The sequence below is a fragment of the Sceloporus undulatus genome, chromosome 3 (genome assembly GCF_019175285.1).
Source record: "Sceloporus undulatus isolate JIND9_A2432 ecotype Alabama chromosome 3, SceUnd_v1.1, whole genome shotgun sequence".
NCBI classification, from domain to species: Eukaryota; Metazoa; Chordata; class Lepidosauria; order Squamata; family Phrynosomatidae; genus Sceloporus; species Sceloporus undulatus.
This window is the reverse complement of record NC_056524.1, coordinates 223,570,741-223,590,379: the sequence shown is the minus strand read 5'-3', so window position 1 is coordinate 223,590,379 and position 19,639 is coordinate 223,570,741. Positions and strand designations below refer to the sequence as shown.

At 40.7% G+C, this 19,639-nt stretch overlaps 1 protein-coding gene across 1 annotated transcript in view; it reads left to right on the top strand.

The window, feature by feature from the left end:
- Window positions 1–19,639, top strand: part of ANO7 (anoctamin 7) — a 51,669-nt gene that overhangs the window by 24,218 nt on the left and 7,812 nt on the right. Inside the window, exons 9-19 of the mRNA XM_042459682.1 lie at window positions 1,692–1,782; window positions 2,266–2,362; window positions 3,830–3,973; window positions 4,631–4,768; window positions 5,879–5,977; window positions 6,073–6,175; window positions 6,725–6,836; window positions 9,548–9,602; window positions 12,009–12,106; window positions 15,023–15,165; window positions 18,163–18,368. Of these exons, the coding sequence (XP_042315616.1) occupies window positions 1,692–1,782; window positions 2,266–2,362; window positions 3,830–3,973; window positions 4,631–4,768; window positions 5,879–5,977; window positions 6,073–6,175; window positions 6,725–6,836; window positions 9,548–9,602; window positions 12,009–12,106; window positions 15,023–15,165; window positions 18,163–18,368 (1,286 nt within the window). The remainder of the gene's footprint in view (window positions 1–1,691; window positions 1,783–2,265; window positions 2,363–3,829; window positions 3,974–4,630; window positions 4,769–5,878; window positions 5,978–6,072; window positions 6,176–6,724; window positions 6,837–9,547; window positions 9,603–12,008; window positions 12,107–15,022; window positions 15,166–18,162; window positions 18,369–19,639) is intronic.

The following is a 19,639-nucleotide window of genomic DNA, read 5'->3' as shown; positions in this document are numbered from 1 at the left end:
TAGTACTACCATTTTAATTAATGCTACTATTCAGGTTATCTGATTCTAAAACAATGGTGGTAGTGATGGTGGTGGTGATGATGATGGTGATGATGATGTTATCAGTGGGAAGGACAAACCAAGGAGAATGGGAATCATGAGGGATCAGTCATAATAATTTCCTGTGGCTTGGATAGGAACAATATTGTATGTTCTTAAAATGACACTGCACATGTTAATCAACTCATCAAAGCAAGGATGACTCTGGTTTTTTGTGGGTTTTTCAGGCTATGTGGCCATGTTCTAGAAATTTTTCTTCCTGACGTTTCGCCAGCATCTGTGGCTGGCATCTTCAGAGAATGCTTTGTCTGGAAAAAGTTGGGTGTATATGTACTGTGTGAGCCTGGGAATGCAGAAGTGATTTGCATGTGTATTGTTCTGTGCTGATGGCCGGCCTCAGGCTGGGAGGCTAATGCAAATGAAGATTAATGTCTGCTAATTGGGGATCATTATCTGCTGGGAAAGCCCCTGACTCTGAATGGTTTCCCATTTGCATTTGCTGAGTCCTTATTTTGCTATTCCTCAGGACTGGTAGCCAAATTTTGTTCACTTTAAGGGTTTCTTCTTTCCGGTTGAAATTATCCAGATGTTTGTGGATTTCAATGGCTTCCCTGTGCATCTTGACATGGTAGTGGTTGGCATGGTCCAGAATTTCAGTGTTTTCAAACCGTATTTTATGCCCAGGATAGTTTGTGGCATGTTCTGCTACTGCTGATTTTTCTGGCTGGCCCAGTCTGCAGTGTCTCTCATGTTCCTTGATTCTTGTTTGCACACTGTGTTTGGTGGTCCCTATGTAGACTTGTCCGCAGCTGCATGGTATGCGGTAGACTCCTGCGGCTGTAAGAGGGTCTCTCTGGTCCTTGGCTGAGGGAAGCAGTTGCTGGATTTTCTTCATCAGTTTGTAAAACATTTGCAGGTTATGCTTTCTCACCACTTCGCCTATTCTGTCTGTGACTCCTCTGATGTATGGTAAAAATACCTTCCCTTTGGGTAGCTGCTTGTCTTCACTTCTCTGGGTTTTCCTGGGCCTGGCAGCCCTTCTGATGTCTGAGCTGGAATAACCATTAGCCTGTAAAGCCCGGTCCAAGTGACTCTGCTGCCATTACCCTAAAACTAGTGTGTGAATGGAAATTGTTAATAAGGTAATTATCACAGGATAACACTCCATTAATCTGATGAAATGGACTGCAGTCCGTTAAGGATTGGGCCATAATAAATCTGTTAGTCTTTAAGGTACCATAAGACTCTCTGTTGGTTTAACATAGATACAGTTGTATTGCTGCATTAAGGCAGCTGCAGTATAGCTCTGTAGTTCTGAAAATCTTCAAGAAATCTTTATATTTACTCCCCAACTGGCATTGTAAAAAGGATGGTATGTGCAATTTGAAATCAGTTCGTAGCAATTTCAGTAAATTGAGAATGAAGGGGGAAAGCGGGAGAAGGAGAGGAAAATTGGGCATTTTAAAAGCCACTGCAAAAGTGGGAAGATGTAGGATTAATCAGGACTGACCCCGGAAATCAGGACAGTCAGAGGGTATGAAATTGTTTCAGATTTTCTGTCAAGCAAGCTGATGAAGGACAACAGGAGGCCTTGTCCAGTGGTGTGCATCTGCTTCTGAAGTTACAGTATTCATATTCCTCTCTTCCTTCAGGTTTCTACACTGGGTGGCTTCTACCAGCAGCTGTTGTGGGAACAATAGTCTTCATCATAGGCATCTTTATGATGTTTGATGATATTCCTACGTAAGTGTCAACTTTTTGCTTCCCCCTTTTTTTACTCATTTATTACTAGTCTCAGGGTACCAGGTCGAGGAAGGCTGTCCATTGTTCTACAGTCAAGCTATATCGGTGTGTAATATCTGACTTTCACACAAAGATTTGTAAGTAGAGTGTGGCTTCACCTTCTTAGATTTTTCCATTAATAAATACAGAATAGATTGGTTTTTCAGTTCTAGATTAATAGTGTCGGTTGTGAATTTGTTACTCAAGAAATAGATAGAAAATGAATGGTAGTTTGACTAGTTAGTTGGTTCCTCTACAACCAGTGGTAAGTGTGACCTAAAACAGTCATGCTTATTTTTGAAAGAACTGGAGAAGAAGGGGCCTTAGGAACACAAATAGGGAGCGTCAGAAACATTAAAAAAAAACAGAAAAATCAATTATGTAAAATCTAGGAGGTAAATAATTTCTTCTTATTTTTATTTCTGTTCTCTTTACAAACTGCAGGCAGGAGATCTGTACCAGTGGTGGTAAATATCAGATGTGCCCACTCTGCAAAGTCTGCCCTTACTGGAACCTCTCCAGCATCTGCCCAATGTTTCAGGTATAATTTGATAGCCAGATTAGACTTCCAGTGTCTGCATCATCTGAAGTATTACAGAAAAAAAGTCATATTTTACTTTTTTGCAATGGATTGAAGAGTATCTTTGAGTGGCATTCATCTCTCATTTGTGCCAGTAAATAAGCCTATATAAAAGAGAGATCCTGAATACTCATGTAGAAGCAAAACCCTCCCTGTCTGGAAGCATAATGTACTCAAAAAGAAAAGAAAAACAGCATTTTTACAGAACCCAGTAACTAACAGTAACAACATACTGTAGGTCTTGAGAGCACAATAGGACAGGGACCAGTTTTTGTCCCTTGGCCCATCCAAACTTAACCTCTGTTTTTAGCTACATCCTGGCCAGAATTTAAAGTTCAGGGCCTTGTGGAAGGACATTTTCACACATATCCAGTAGTTTTGGTGCAGCATTTGGCAAAAGATGTCCAAATATTGCACCAAAAATGACTTGAAAAATGGGGGGGGGGGCTTTGAGAGGAAGGTATGAGGTAAAAGTGGAATTCAGGGGGCAGCTTGCAGTCTATGCCCTACTTTCCCCACCCATGTGCTACAGTAAAGGGAAAAGTAACATTTATATTACATCTTAAACTGTAATTAATAAAATTATATTTATTATTTAACATAACTGTGCTTAATCCTTGATCATTAACCAGTGAAATACCCAATCTTAGAGGCAAAGAGATTATATTACAGAACGTTAAGAAAGTGAATCCAGTGGGTATGTTGTTGGAGCACTCCCCTAGGAAATGTGTGAGAATTTGAAGTGGGATTACTACAGGTATCAGTACAACATGACTCTCATAGACTGCAGCCCCCTATGGTCCCTTGCCATTGACTAGCCTGACTAGGGCTGATGGGATTGGCCCAATAACATCTAGAAGAACACAAGTTGCCCACATCATCTTTAAACTGTTAAACAGTTGTTTTAAGCAATTTGTTTCACTTCACCTGCTTTCTCTGTGTATTTGCATTTGTCCAGCTGTGCTGTGCAACACCATACACAAAATAACTTGTTTCAGCTTCTATCCATGGGGCGATCATCAGCTTTAAATGGATATATCAGCTCTCACGTTCTTTAATTTAACATTGGAAATTTAGTGTGCTTGTGTTTTAGTGCATGATACAAAGTAACCCATTTGTAGTTTTGAGAGGCAAACTATAAACGTCAGCAGTAGCCCTCTGTATTTAAATGCATGCTTGTCTTACACATGCACAAAGTGGGGTAGGTATATGAATTTTTAAGTGCAGATATGATACATGGGCTGGACATGTTTACATTGCATCTCCAGACTTCTATTCTATTTGCTATTGGGATACACTTGCATTTGGGGATCCATATATTCTGCAGTTACATAGTGGATCCCTGTTACTATTCCTGTTGCCACTCTTTTCCAGCCCATGTGCATTTCTTGCTACATACTCTACCATAGTTTTATCTGTCTTTTTCAGGCTGGTCGTCTCTTTGACCATGGTGGGACTGTCTTCTTTAGCATCTTCATGTCTCTGTGGGCAGTTACATTTCTTGAGTACTGGAAGCGAATGAATGCTACTTTAACATATCGCTGGGACTGTTCAGACTTTGAAGATATTGAGGTATTAGCTGGGGGGGGGGGGGGGCTCAAGTAAAATTACAGCTCAACATTAACATATACTACATTTAACATATATGAATCATGATGGATCAGACTGAGGGTATTTTTTTTAATCTAGCATTTGAGTGTTAGACTAGGCTCTGGGAGACCAGGGTTTAAATCCCCACTCTGGCATGGAAACCTACTGAGTCTTTGGGCAAGCCACACTCTCTTGCCCTCAGAAGAAGGCAAAGACAACCCCCCTCTAAAGAAATCTTGCCCAAAACACTCCATGTTTGGGTCACCTTAGGGTCACCATAAGTCAGAAACAACTTGAAGGCACATCACCACCACCATCACCACAATTCTTCTGTACCTACAGTGGCTAGCCAGATGTCTTATGGGAAATCCATAAACAACACATGAGTGCCAAAGCACTTTCCTGCTCATGTTTCCCAGTGACTGGTATGTAGAGACTTATGCTCTTATTGATAGCATATGCCCATAATAACTAGTAGCCCTCAATGGCCTTGCACTCCATTAGTCTATTTAACTGGCATCCAAATTGATGGCAGTCATCTGTACATCCTGTGGTACCAAATGGTACTGCCTAACTATGTGCTGTGTGCAGTACTTCCATTTGTCTGGTCTAAATCACTTCAGGTTTTCTCTGTTGCAGGAACGTCCACGCCCCGAGTTTACTGCCATGGCCCCTATGACAACTCGAAATCCAATTACTGGAGAGGAAGAACCTTATTTCCCCAAGCAGAACCGTTTCAAAAGAATCATGGCTGGATCAACGGTCATCATCATGATGGTAAAAGAACAGCTGTTGTGGGGTATATATGAAGCAGAGACTCCCATGGTTTAGATGGTGGTTTAGCACAGTGAGTGGGAGGTACAGTCTCAAGTTCAAATCTAACTTTAACTACAAATATATTTTATATTTGTTGCAAGCTTTCTCCATGGGCTTCTTCATGAGGCAAGATGTTACAAACCAAACAAATCTGTTGCCACTCTTTTCCTGTTTGGTTTGTAACATCTTGCCTCATGAAGAAGCCCATGGAGCTTCGAAAGCTTGCAACAAGTATATTGCACATTTTGATTGGTCAATAATGGTATCACTGATGAATTTTTGTATTTGTTAAATGGCCAACACAAATGAACCTGCATGTTTATAAATATATTTGTTGGCCTTAGAAAAGTTGATGTTTCTCTCTTAACTCTCTGCCTGAAATATGAGGAAGTAATAGTTGTCTATATGAGGGGCAAACTAGTTGTTTCACACAGTACATACAAAATTTACCCCCTCCCACTCCATTCTGATTTATTTAATAAGCCATTACTGGAGCCTGTGGGAGTGAAACAGATTATTGAAGTGGCTGATGAAATGTCTTAAAGGAATTAACTGGCTGCCAATATCCTTCTGGTCTGAAGTCAAGATGATTGTCATTACATTTAATGCCCTTAATCTATCTATATATCTGTTAGTCTCAAAGGTGATACAAGATCCCCTTGCATACTAATTTTCCAGACTAACACAGCTATATCTTTGAATATATATCTGTCTGCTGGCCTTGGACAATTCATTGTGGTGATTCATCATGGTTGCTTCAGTCCAGCTGATTTAGCATGGCCAATTGATTGCGGCCGATTGAAACAGATGTTGTTGAACTACATGACTACTGGACATTCTGTCTTGAGTTGATGAGAAACAGTCCAAGAGCATCTGGCAGGCTATAGGTTCTATGCAGTTCTCTAATCCATGCAGGCTGGGGATGGTAGGAGCTGTGATCCATCACATCTGGAGAGCATCTTTTTGAGGAAACATACTCTCATCAAACTAAGCTATAGTGTCAGACCCATGACAGTAATGAGACAACAAATGCATATTATTGCCATTTATTCTGACTGGCTATATCTACAGATTGCTGTTGTGGTGATGTTTCTCATTTCCATCATCCTTTACCGGGCCATCATTGCTGTAGTCGTATCCAGGTCTGGGAATTTCCTTGTTGTGGCTTCGGTAAGACACCGGGGGGGGGGGGGGGGCTCCCATTCCATTTGGAATTGTTGTGTCATTTGCATTTGGACCATTTTTCTTCTGTTTGTTCCTCTTAGGCTTCTCGTATTGCTAGCATCACAGGCTCAGTGGTGAACCTCATCTTCATTCTTATCCTCTCCAAAATTTATATTGCACTGGCACGTTTTCTTACCAAGTGGGGTGAGTTCCAGCTGTTCTGTGTAAGCAGACATCAGATATTATTAGCAGGTGTCAAGACTGGATGTGGCATGGGGTCCATGTTGGGATGGGGCCAGAGCTTGGAAATGTTACTTTTCTAGGAATACAACTCTTAGATTCTTCTGACCAGCATGGACACTGGCCATTTTGGCTGGGTATTCTAGGAGGTGTAGTACAGAAAGCAACTTTTTGAAACTCTAGGCAGAGCCAGAAGGTATGGCCCATTCTACTGTCCCATGCATTAGCCTTGTGTATGGAAGGAATATGTGAACCAGGTTAAAATCAGAATTTATTTCTAGCCCTTTTATTTAGTATTTAATAATAAAACTACAATGTACTAGCAACCTACAGTGTATATTAGAATTCTGTGAAATTGAGACCATTGAAGATAGGGGTGGGTGGGTAGGCTTTGAGTCAGCCAGAAACCTGGTTCAGGTAATCCACTGAAGATGCCCATCATGGCATACCACAGGATAGGTCTGGATAACATCCATTATTTTATGGTGTCCATTTTACCTTTCTTATCCACAGAGATGCACCGTACCCAGACCATGTTTGAAGATGCCTTCACCTTTAAGGTGTTTGTCTTTGAGTTTGTCAACTTCTACTCCTCTCCTATCTACATTGCCTTCTTTAAAGGCAGGTAAGCTCTTTTACAGAATGAGCAGCTGAGCCTAAAATGGAAGCAGCTTTCCTCTGTGACACAGGCACATGCAAAAAAGGTTATTTGTAACAAATATGCACCAAGCATGTTTGCACATTAGTACAGTAGCTTCTCATCATGCTGAGTTATTTTTATAACATGATATCTTGTCTGCTTGTCATGGGGAATAGTCCAGCTTCCATGACAAATGAGGAAGGATTAGCCATACTACTTATCCCCTTGAAAAATCACAAGCTGGATAGATAATTATTCCATGGCTGGAGAGAGAAACAGTAAGGCTTCAGATAATGATTAATAAAGTAAAACCAAGGGCTCTTCCAGATGGGTCTAAATAACACATGACTGTGACGTTGGCCTATCCAGGCTGGTCCTACAATTCATGGCCTTGAGTGACTGCCACTCTCACCTTGCCCTGTAGTTCTTCTTTTAACTATGGGGTTTGTGGTCTGAGACTACAGGTGATTTTTGTGTGGACAGGTTCCAGTAGTTAGTTACAGCAATATAATAATATTCAGCATGAGTTATGTCAGACCTCACCCTTCATTCAATTTGGTCAACCAGTACACATTCACTCCCCACAGACTCTCTCAACAAACTCAAGCAGTTCTTCCTCTCAACTCTATCTTTCACCTCTCACTAACTGAACTCCTAACAGATTCTCACCCACACTGGGACCCTGCCCTTGGCTGTGTTGGATTCAAGTCTGTCTAGGGCCTCCTTTACAATGCCTTATCTTCATATAGCCCCTTGGGTTTTACCAGTTGTTGTCACCTCCATTTGTTCAGTTGTTCCATTCCTTTTGTAGGCTATTCATACCAGTTTTTGGATCTGCACTAGTTCTTCCAGCAGGTTTTTTTTAAAACCTGGGGGTAGATTGCTGAGGTGGTCCTATAGTTTGAAGGGCAAATTATTCTCTGTTGTTGTTTTTAAAAATTTAGAACTACAGTGCAAAAATGCCATTTTGTTGATGCACAGTAGCTTTAAAACAACGTGAAGTCAAAGGCTTTCATGGCCAGCATCCATAGTTTTTTGTGGGTTTTTTTGGCTATGTGGTCATGTTCTAGAAGCATCTGTGCCTGGCATCAAAAACCCCACAAAAAACTGTAAAACAGGTTTGTTTGTTTGTTTGTTTGTTTGTTTTAAAGAGAAAGGTAGAAAAGAAACTATTTTCTTTTGCTTTGTTTTGAAATGAAAAAGAAACACATCCAAGGGTGGGAATGAAATATTGCAGCTGTTGCTGGGAATTGTCAGGAAATATTCCAAGACAATAGAAACATTGTTTGGATATTTTGTTTTAAAGAAGTCTGAGAACATCAGCAGCCAATACAGCATACATTTATCCCATCTAGAGGAGCCTCTAACATGAAGATTCTGTGATCACTGGTACATTTCTTCTACAATCAGTAGCACAAAAACTGAGCTATCATTGGATTCTTGCATTACTGAACAGAGAAGAAAGCAACCAGCCTAGTGTTTGGCTGTGTTGTATTGTGTTACCATGTTGAGTGGGAGTGTGCCTGTCATGAGTTTCCATACTGGGTGGTCCATTTTTTACTAAGGATTTCCCTCAGTACACATACAGAAGCCTTTCTGATGGCTGTTCACCATCCCAATGAGGGTCACACACAGCAGATGAGGGAGAACCCCACTGTTGTTTCTGAGAGAACAATGGGGACTCTATTCTTGCACCATCTCAGTTAGGACAATGGGAGGCATGTGAAACAGGCACGCAAGCTAGACAATGCTTGGAGGAGCTGTTCCACCAAATGCTGACCAAATCCCTTCCTCCATGCAGAGAATGCTTCTTTCTGCATGGAGAAAGTTAAAATGGGTTTTTGAAAGGACATGATAATATCATGGCAGAAGAGCTTGGGTTGGTGGGCCTTACCTCTGACATCCTCTGGTCCAATGGATTGCTCCAGGAGGGGGCATTCTGACCCGCCCTGGACCAATCTGACTATTTGCTCATGCAGTCAGCAGTTTTTCACAGCAATGCTTAAATATAGCAGAAATGCAAATTCAGGCAATGGTTTTGCCTGCATTTCTTGGTGTGTTGATATGATGAGGAGGGGAAAGTACTGTTGCCATCTACAGCCCAAATACAATATAGCAGCGTAAAACAGGGGTGGGAAAACTTACATTTTGGGATGCCTGTATCAGATATCTTAGCATATTATGGTAGCAATACCCTTGTATACTGAATAATAAAAAGCTTTGGATCTCAGTAACTGAAAGGTGCAGAAGAGCTAGAAAATGATGTCAGGCCTAATTGAAAATTACACACCAAGAACAAAACTTAGTGGCTTTTTTTTTTTTAAATGAAAGGCTTTTTCTTCTTGATACAGGGCTCTTTTTTTAATGCTTATGCAATTTTAAAACCTGGATTGGGTTACCCAAGCCAGGATAGCATGGTGAATATTCTGTATGGTGGGAATGGTGGGGATAAAGTGAATAACATGCTAGTCTCTACAAGCTTGTGCCTATGTGCGTGGCTTGCAGATCTTGGAAATACTGCTTTGGATTACAGCTTTCAGTGTTGCCCCAGAAAGCATGACCTATGATAACTTTTCTGGTTGTTTCTCACTATGTGTGTGAGCATTATGTGGGACAGTCTGAGGTGTTTAAGCCAGTAGCAAAGAAAGCCAGCGTCAGGGTTTCCAAGTAATTGTCTCTGTTTTCTTTTCCTTTAGGTTTGTAGGTTACCCAGGCCACTACACCACACTGCTGGGCATCCGTAATGAGGATGTGAGTATCTTAGATGAAACAAGACAGTGGCATGGGGTTATGAAATAGTGATTGTTTAGGGATGTTCTAGAATGGCACTAATCTTTTTTTTAATTAATTTTTATAATATTTCATAAACAAATGTCTTCTCACATTCTATTGCATACTATCACATTTTAACACATTATTTTATATACCCCTCAGTGCTCCTCTTCCCCGGAGCCATTTCCATCCTTATATTCCATCCAAAATTTCAGTTCTTCTGGAAGTAACCTTCCATCTTCTTTTCTCAATACTTTCTCGACAAATTCTTTCCAAATCCCCTCAAAGTCATTTCTTTTCCATAGTCCTTTTTTTACTTTCAATTTACATGTCAACTTATCATTAATAGCTAATTTCCAAACCTCTTTGTACCAATCCTCCACTCCTACATCCATTTTCATTTTCCAACACCTTGCTATTATTCATCTCGCTGCTGTAAGCAAATTTGTTACCAAATCTTTTTCTTCTTTTTTCCATTTCTCTGAATTATATAATGATAACAAAACAATACTCGGCCTTCTATCTATTTTTATATTCGTAACATTTTCTATTTCTAATAACACTTTTCCCCAAAAATTTTGTACATATTTACATTGCCACCACATATGGATGTATGACCCGATTTCATTACAGCCTCTCCAACAATCCTTTGAATTATTCTTATTAATATTGTGTAATCTCACTGGAGTCAGGTATCATTTCCAAATCAACTTATAATAATTTTCTTTTATCCGAACCGATAAATTTTTCAGGTGTCTTTGTTCCCAAATTCTATCCCATTCCTTGTCATTTATTTTATATCCTAATTCTTCTTCCCATAATCCCTTTAAAGTATTTCCTTTTATTTTTCCTCCTTTATTCTCCATCAACATTTTATAAATTTTACTAATAGTTCCTTTTATATTCTCATTTTCTTCCATTTCTCTTCCTTTCTGAACTATTTGTTCAAATTGTGTATACTTTTTCATTTCTATATTCCTTTTCCTCCAATTTTTAATCCATTGTTCTATTTGTATATAGTGAAACCATGAAATTTTTATTCCCATAAGTTTTTCTTTTATATTTCCTTTCTCTATTCTTACATCTATCCAATGTTCTATTCTGTCTATTTTCCTTTCTTTTAACTCCTTGTCTAACAATCCTCTCAAATTCTTTGGGAATTTCTTTTCCATTATTATTGGTGTTATTATTGAATCTTCATTCATTAATTCTTTTTTGTGTTTATACCATATTTCTATTATATTTTTCATGAGTGGGTTTCCAATAATTTTTATTTCTTTCCTAGTAAAGTTCTTTAAAAAAAAATTCCATATTTTCCTATTTACTTCTTCTGTATCTACTTCCAGCCATTCTAAATCTATCCAACCCAACATACCTTCTATCAGATATCTCAATTGATTAGCCTCATAATATCCTCTTATATTGGGAAGGCCTAACGAATGGCACTAATCTAGCAATCCATAGAGAACATGGTTGTCAGAATGATGCTGTAAAATGATCTATAAAAGAACCATCTGCAGACTTTACTTGTACTTCAATGGTGCACTGTATGACATTTTCTGAAGGAGTAGGGGAACTGAAAGAGGGCCTTTGAGGTTCAGTGATTTGAACATTAGACTAGGACTCCAGGAGACCAAGGTTTGAATCTTTGTTCAGCCATGAAAACCCCCTGGGTGACCATGGGAGCTCACACTCTCTCAACCTAAGAGGAAGGCAATGGCAAGCCTCTTCTGAATGAATCTTACCAGGAAAATCCTATGAGAGGTTCACCATAAGTCAGAGTTGACTTGGAGGCACATTACAAGGGGTATTGAAGCCTAGTTTTCACCAACAGCAGCTGACATGGCTAACTTGCATCTGGAGCAGAGGTTTTTGCAGTACAGCTCACAGAATCCACCGGTCACCATAGACATTCTGGGAGTTTTAGTTCAAAACAGTAAATTTTCATAGTTCTGTGGAGCAGAAGGGGGCTCATGTGGCTGAATCCCCATTTGGCCATGAAACCCACTGGGTGAACTTGGTCAAGTCACACTCTCTCAGCCTCAGATAACACACCCTCTCTGAATAAACTTGCCAAGAAAACAGTGATAAGGTTGTCGTACGCTGGAAATGACTTGAAGGCAAACAACACACACATGACTGAATACTCCTTATTTTTTTTTAATTGCCAGTATATAGAAATCCTTGATTTCAGAGAGAAGGGTTCCAGTTTCCTGCGTGTAGTAATACTTTGTGTGTTTTTCTTTTTCATGGAGGAGCATTTCATCATGCTTACTTCTCTAACAATACTGCTTGAGGTTTAGGCCTAAAATTCAAGGAAATGTCAGTTTGTATCTGTCATAAGCTATACCCAATTTACCTGAAGCTTCCCTCTGTTTTGCCCAGTGTGGTCCAGGTGGCTGCCTCATTGAACTTGCCCAGGAGCTGCTGGTCATCATGGTGGGAAAGCAAATAATTAATAATGTGCAGGAGATCATCATACCGTGAGTGCATTGTTTTTGATCATGTCCTTTGCTGGAATGGAACAAATTATGCACAGTACAAGAGAATGTTTTGGGGGCTTTGCTAGAATGACTGAAAGAAATGGAGTAGTTTTATAATCAGAGAATAAACCATTTATCTTGGTCATATGAGGAACAGGAAGCAGTGGCAGCTAGTGGCTTCCATGCTAGTGAGGTGGTGAATTCATTCCAAGGCATAGCACAAACTTTAAAGGAGCTATCCAAGATGCTGAACTCCAACCCCCAGCATCTTGGACAACTCATTTAAGATTCACAGTAAAAAAAAACTGGAATGGATTTGCTGCCTCACTGACTTGGGAGCCACCAGATGCCACTAAAAAGAAGGTGGGACTGAACCAAATGACTTGGGGCTTGCTTACTATGGTGAAACATTTGTTTATTTTTATTTATTTCAAGGATTTATATCCCATCTTTCTCCCACAGTGGGATTTGAAGTAAAAATTTAAAAAGATAGAAATAAAAACATTGAAAAATGCTGTACTCACCCCAAAGCTACTGCTGGTAGTGCTGATGATGTATGGCTACTTCCTGGAAGGGTTCATGCCTTTTCTGCTCTTAACTTGACCTTGCTCTGAACTAAGGAAAGTTGGGGAAAGTTCCGGTTTTCCTGGAAACCCTAGCATGACATTGAGTTCTTTTGATGTGTGGATAGCTGGATCAGACCTGAATTTGGCCCAATTGAGTTGTCTGCACCATCTCCCTTCCATACATTCAGCAGCACAGGGGAAGGGGATGGCCTGTTTTCTGAGCTTCTGATTCAGAACAGGTGCCCAGATATGTGATCAACAACAATCAGCACAAGGAAGGAGGATGGCACAGCTCTTGGCTTTCTGGGCTCCTTGTTGATCACATGTCCAGGTACCCATTTTTGTCCTTAGCAGAAGTAGTGGTGCACCAGGTAGGCTTTATGCAGAACTCCTGCCCACAATGAAGTGCCAGCAGTGCCTCCAAAAACATGGGATGGTCTAGGGAGGTCAATTTGGTTTCGGCCCAGTTGACCAACCTGTCCAACAATGTGGCATCACATCAGATTTGGCCCAGTACATGTGGTCACAATCATTGTTGGTTTGGATCCAATTCAGGGCATAATACTGTATTCTGGACTGACTCCAGATTAAGTGGCCACTGTAGATGCACCCTGGGTCTCCATCCACTCCTGCCAATTTTGAACCAAAACAGTTTTCATACAGTTCCAGTTTTATGATTTTTTAAAGATTTATTTTATTTTGATCCTGCTATTAACTAGCTTCAGCATTTATCTACCTGAGGAATGTACCTTCTATCAATGAGGGAAATGTTTGCCATTGCAGGAGAGACATCTGTTTGTCAGTGGCCTCAGCACAGTGTGATTATGGCAAGAAAGTGTATTAGGCTCCAGTTTTTCAACTCCTTTTTACAGTGACAAAATAACTCCAAAATAAAAAAGCGTGTGCTCAGCATACAATCTTTTCTGGCCCAAGCACTACTGTTGCCACCTAGCATCTCCTATGGGCTGCAGTAGAGCAAATTAGCATGTTGGACTAAGACTGGAAAGACTTAAATTCAAATGTCCAATTCACTGGGTGATTTTGGGCCTGTCACTGTCTCTTAGCCTAGCCTACTGCCTAGTGCTGTTGAGGTAATAAATATGCACAAGCAAGAACCATGGCTATGAGCTTCTTAGAGGAAATAATGTGGTCTGTGTTTTGTTTTTGTTTTGCTTTTTGCATCTCTTCCTGCAGCAGTTGCAGCCCTGTTACATTAGTGCAGTTATAGTATTGCTGCAGAGACGTCATCTCAGGAATAAAAAAGAAGGAATCTAGTAAAGGGGTGGAACAACATCTTTAAAACCACCTGATTTATTTTAATACAGTGGTACCTCGGGTTACGAAAATAATTCGTTCCGCCGCCGCTTTCGTAACCCGAAAAGCCTTCGCAAGCCGAAAACCCATAGGCGCTAATGGGGAAAAGCCGCGATTTCGTGTGAAATAGCGCCGAAAAGCACCAAAAATTTTTTCGTAACCCGAAAAAACATTCGTAACCCGGAACAATTATTTCCTATGGGATTTTTTCGTATCCCGGAAATTTCGTAACCTGGGTATTTCGTATCCCGAGGTACCACTGTATAAACTTTCATAGATTTCATTTCACTTCATCAAAATGCACTGAACAAGCATGTGAAGAATGGATAGACATCCAAGAAAGGTCACACTACAATAAATAAGTTTGTCCTAAAAGTGCTGCTAGATTCTTTCTGACCACCCTCTTTCCTTTTTTTAATGCTATGACAAATTAATATAGCTATCCCTTTGGAAGCATCTCAGGGATCTATCAGCTATGATACTATTGCCAGCTCACAGAAGAGGGGGACACATTTCCCACAGTGGAAGGAGAAGCTATAAACAATGTCCATATTCATGAAAATTAGTCAGATGTAATCTGCTGTGACTCTTGCTATGTTGTCCCCATTCATCCCACTCTAGGACAAAGACCATATGTGTTCTCAGGAGGCATTCATTATAGCACCTTTCTCCAACATCATGTCCTCCAGCTGTGTTGGGCTGTAACTCATCACTCACCAGTTATGCCTATTGATTCTAGTGTATCCCCTGATGTTTTCTTTCTCTCTGCTTTGAGCTTAAGATAACATGGCCACTGGCCATGTTGGCTAGTGTTGATGGATACTAACCACATTGGGTGGAGACTCTCAAAATAATTTTTTATTATAAGCTCAAAACAATTTTTTTCAGCTCCAATTTCAGTATATCTGCCATCTATATGTTCTGCTGTGTGTGCCAGACAAAACCATGCTTTGGTGTAGGTGCAAACCAGATTGGTCACTTATTGACCATAAATGGAGGGGATGTGGGTATAATCATGTTCTTTTGCTCTCCACAGGAAGTTGAAAACATGGTGGCATAAGCGAGGCCATCTCTCCCAAAGGAGTAAGAAAGGTCGAGAAAATCTCATCAAACAGCTCTGGGAGAGTGATTATGAACTGCTGCCCTATGTTGGGCTCTTTGATGAATACTTGGAAATGGGTATGCAGTAACTCGGGGCAGGGGAAAGCACTCAAGACAATTCACTGAAAACATCTATTTTGCACTGCAAAAAGGCAAAAAAGACAAAAGAAAGAAATTAAGGCTTACCAAAGGAGGTATTATTTTAGGATAACTGCTGTTTTACAACTCCCACATAGAAGCTATCAAAAAGCTGTCTCTCCTTTGTACCATGCCACACTGTGGGCAAAATGCTTAAAAGCCTCTTATTCACAACAGTGATAAAAATATATGATGTTGGTGCAGGGGACCAAAGTTCTTTAACTGGTTTAAACCTAGAAAATAAGAAGTACCATGATGAATGTGTAATGTCTTTAGTTCCATGTGTATGAGAGAGAAAAGTGTTTTTCTTTCAGATGAGAGAGGACACACATGGAATTCTTCAATTAAAAAAAAATACTTGGCACAAAGAATAAGAATATGACTTCTTATATTTGTTGCTTATGGTAAAATTGGAGGTCTTTTGATGAAACAAAACAAGAAAGAAGTTTAAATTGCAGCTGTCCCAGTATTTCCCATAGATCTAGTAAGGAAGAAGAGATATACTTTGTGCCTTTTAAAATTGGAAATAGTTTAAGATAATTGTGGCTGAGTGATAGCATTTTTCAGTCAATCACTATATATATAGATAGATAGATATAGATATAGATATAGATATAGATATATAGAAGGCACACTGAGTCTTAGGCGGGTTACAGACCGCCCATTTGAAGTGGCCTGCACCCGCCCCTTTCCCTGGTGTATCGGGGCCTCAGCTGCCAGAACAGCAGCCTCCGAGGCCCCGATCTGCTGCTTTTCAGGCCACTTCACCGCGGCATGGAAAGGGGTGTCCTTGGGGCTTCAAGCCCCAAGGACACCCGGCGATGGCGGGGAGGAGGAGAAAGGGGCCGCTTGGCCCCTTTCTCCTCTGCATCGCTGGTGCAGCCATGTAAAGGCTGCGCCCAGCGATGCAAACGGCAAAAGGAGCTCTGTTTCGGAGCTCCTTCTGTGGCCGGGGAAAGGGCGCACTATGCACCCTGGTGTGGCGTGACGATGTCACGTCCACGCCGCCCCATATAGAGGCGGCGCGCTCATGACGCCGTAATGGTGGCGCTGTCTACATAGGGTGCTGCCATTTTGTACGGACTGGGTCCGTATTAGGGTTAGGGATGTCTGGAAGGGACACCCCTTCCTAACCCTAGTACGGACCCAGTCCGTACTTTAAGGCCCGTGTGTAACAGGCCTTAGATCCCCCTTTCTGACTGAATGAACCAACTTGTGTCAGTTAAGATTCACTAAATCTAGCCGTTGTAAAATCAGGAACTAGCAGCCTTCCCCAACATGGTGTTCTCCAAATGCATTGGATCCCAGAATCTACAAACCCTATCTTCCTGAGTTAATCTGGTTCATAGAATCATAGGAGTTTATCACATGGGAGGAATTTCTCATAATTTCAAATGAAAAGAAAGTGAGGCCAGAACATATTAAATTCGCTAGTTCAGCGAATTTACAAGAATTCGAATTGTGTTCGAAGTGACTTTCCATTGCCTAAAAATAGCTTGCCATTGCCCGAAATTGCATATGGTGGTCTATCACGCAATAACGTTATACTCCATTATTTCATTCGGATTGCCATTGGATTATACTTCCAATTACCCTTGTCTGATAAACTCCATAGAGTTGGAAGAGACCCCAAGGGCCATCCAGTCCAAACCCTGCCGTGCAGGAACTCTCAATCAAAGCATCCCTGACAGATGGCCGTCCAGTCTCTGTTTAAAGACCTCTAAGGACGGAGACTGCACTACTCTCTGAGGGAGTGTATTCCACTGTTAAACAGCCCTTACTGTCAGAAAGTTCCTCCTAATATTTAGGTGGAATCTTTTCTTGTACCTTGCATCCATTATTCCGGGTCCTGTTCTCTGGAGCAGCAGAAAACAAGCTTGCTCCCTCTTCAACATGACATCCTTTCAAATATTTAAACAGGGCTATCATATCGCCTCTTAACCTTCTTTTCTCCAGGCTAAACATCCCCAGCTCCCTAAGTCGTTCCTCATAGGGCATGGTTTCCAGACCCTTCACCATTTTAGTCGCCCTCCTTTGGAGACGCTCCAGGTTCTCCACATCCTTTTTGAAATGTGGTGCCCAGAACTGGACACAATATTCCAGGTGGGGCCTGACCAAAGCAGAATAGACTGTCACTACTACCTCCCTTGAACTAGACACTATATTTTTATTGATGCAGCCTAAAATTGCATTGGCCTTTTTAGCTGCTGCGTCGCACTGTTGACTCATGTTCAACTTGTGGTCTGCTTGGACTCCCAGATCCCTTTCACATGCAGTTTCATTCAGCCAGGTGTCCCCATCCTATATCTGTGCATTTCATTTTTTTTCCACTCTAAGTGTAGTACCTTATATTTCTCTGTGTTGAAATTCATTTTGTTAGCTTTGGCCCAGCTTTCTAGCCTATTCAGGTCATTTTGAATTTTGATCCTGTCCCCTGGGGTATTAGCTACTCCTCCTCCTAACTTGGCGTCTTCTGCAAATTTGATAAGCATGCGCTTATCAATGTGATGGTGTACCTTCTATCTGGTCCAGTGGTTCTAGAGCTATCTGATGTAGTGGACTGGCAATTATTGTTTGGCAGTGTGTCAGGGACAAGTACCATACTTGTGTTCACTGACTACAACTAATTCTTTCTTTCTTGGAAATTCAACAGGGAGCAGCAGCCAATGGTTTGGGGACCAGCTCTGGTACATGGACCACCACTTTGAGTTGCATTGAGCTGGTCTGCTGTAATGTCTCTCTCTGATACCAGTTTTAGTCCAATTCATTGGGAGGGTGCCAGGTTCATAGGGAGGGTGCCAGGTTGAGGGATTCTGTCCTAGAAGGTTGAATAATCAATACAGAAGATGTCAGATAACCATTTTCTCTTCCACGGGATTCTTTGGTTCTTGTCTTTCTTCAGTATCCAGTAGTTATAATTTTCTTATTTCCCTTCAGTCCTACAGTTTGGCTTCATTACCATCTTTGTGGCTGCCTGCCCTCTGGCACCACTTTTTGCCTTGCTCAACAATTGGGTGGAGATTCGCTTGGATGCCCAGAAGTTTGTTTGTGAATACCGACGTCCAGTGGCAGAACGAGCCCAAGGCATTGGTATCTGGTTCCATATTCTAGAGGTCATCACACATTTGGCAGTCATTAGCAATGTAAGTTAGACAGGGCTGGAGGGTAAGCAATCTAAAAAGGAAATGGTAGACTATTTGGAAATCCTTAGTAGGAACAACTGCTCCACTTTGGAGAGTTTGTAGCTAGACTGCACTGTTGTTTGCCTCTGAGGATGCTTAACACTGATTTTGTTTACAGTGGGCTCTTGGTATTGGCAGGAGTTTGTTTCCAGGACCCCCTGTGGATACCAAAATCCATGAATGCTCAAGTCCCACTAAATACAATGGTATTATAAAATGGTGTCCCTTATATCAAATGACAAAATCAAAGTTTGCTTTTTGGAATGTATATATTTTTAAAATATTTTCAAGCCATGAATAGTTGAATCCATGGATAAAGAATCTATGGTTATGGAGAGCTGACTTTACTTACCTTGTAGTTTCCCTTTCTGAGGCAAGTTAGGAAAAGCTTGGGAACATTGCAGTTTTGGTCTACAGTAAGTCTCCCAAAATCTTTCACCCGAACAGCTGTTGTCATATTATATACACATTCAACCTGTTGTTGGGTATATTTATTATTAATGATTAAGTACTGGTATCTTACCTTCAGACATAAAAAAAAATTCTATGTCAACTTGAAATTTTTTTTTAAAAGAGAGAGAGAGAGACAGTAATAGAATACTGAAAGGTGATTTATCAGAATAATTTTTAAAAGCCTTTTATTCTGAAAGACTTTTAAAACAGAAACATTTAAAGGACAGACTAAAGGTACAATATTATTTTAAAATTATTTTAACTTTTTAAATATATATTTAAGTTGTTTTAATAGTGTGGATAGTGTAATTCCATTTTAATGTTCAGTTGTATGTTTTTAGCTGTATTGTTCTTTTTTGAATGGTAAGCCACCTTGAGTCCCAATTTTGGGAGGCAGGTGGGATACAAATAAATATAAACATTACCACCAGCACTACCACAGGGAGTTGCTGCCAGTTGGACTTATGGTGGAAGGAGTACGAGTCAGTCCAATTGCAGTTTACTTTGAAGGTTGTCTTTGCCTTCCTCCCCCTGTTTTATGTTAGAGACAGGTTTAAAATGTGACATGGAAACAGAACCAAGATCAGGATGTATGGAAAGTAGAAGAAAATTGGCTCTTGCCGCCTCCTATTAAGGTCCAATGTCCTTTAAAGCTCTACATGGTTTGGATTCAGACCACCTATGGGATTGCCTCTTTTTATATAATCTGCCTGGTACTCTCAGACTTTCTGGGAGATATTTACCCAGAATGAAATTGGCAACTGTCACCGAGGATATTT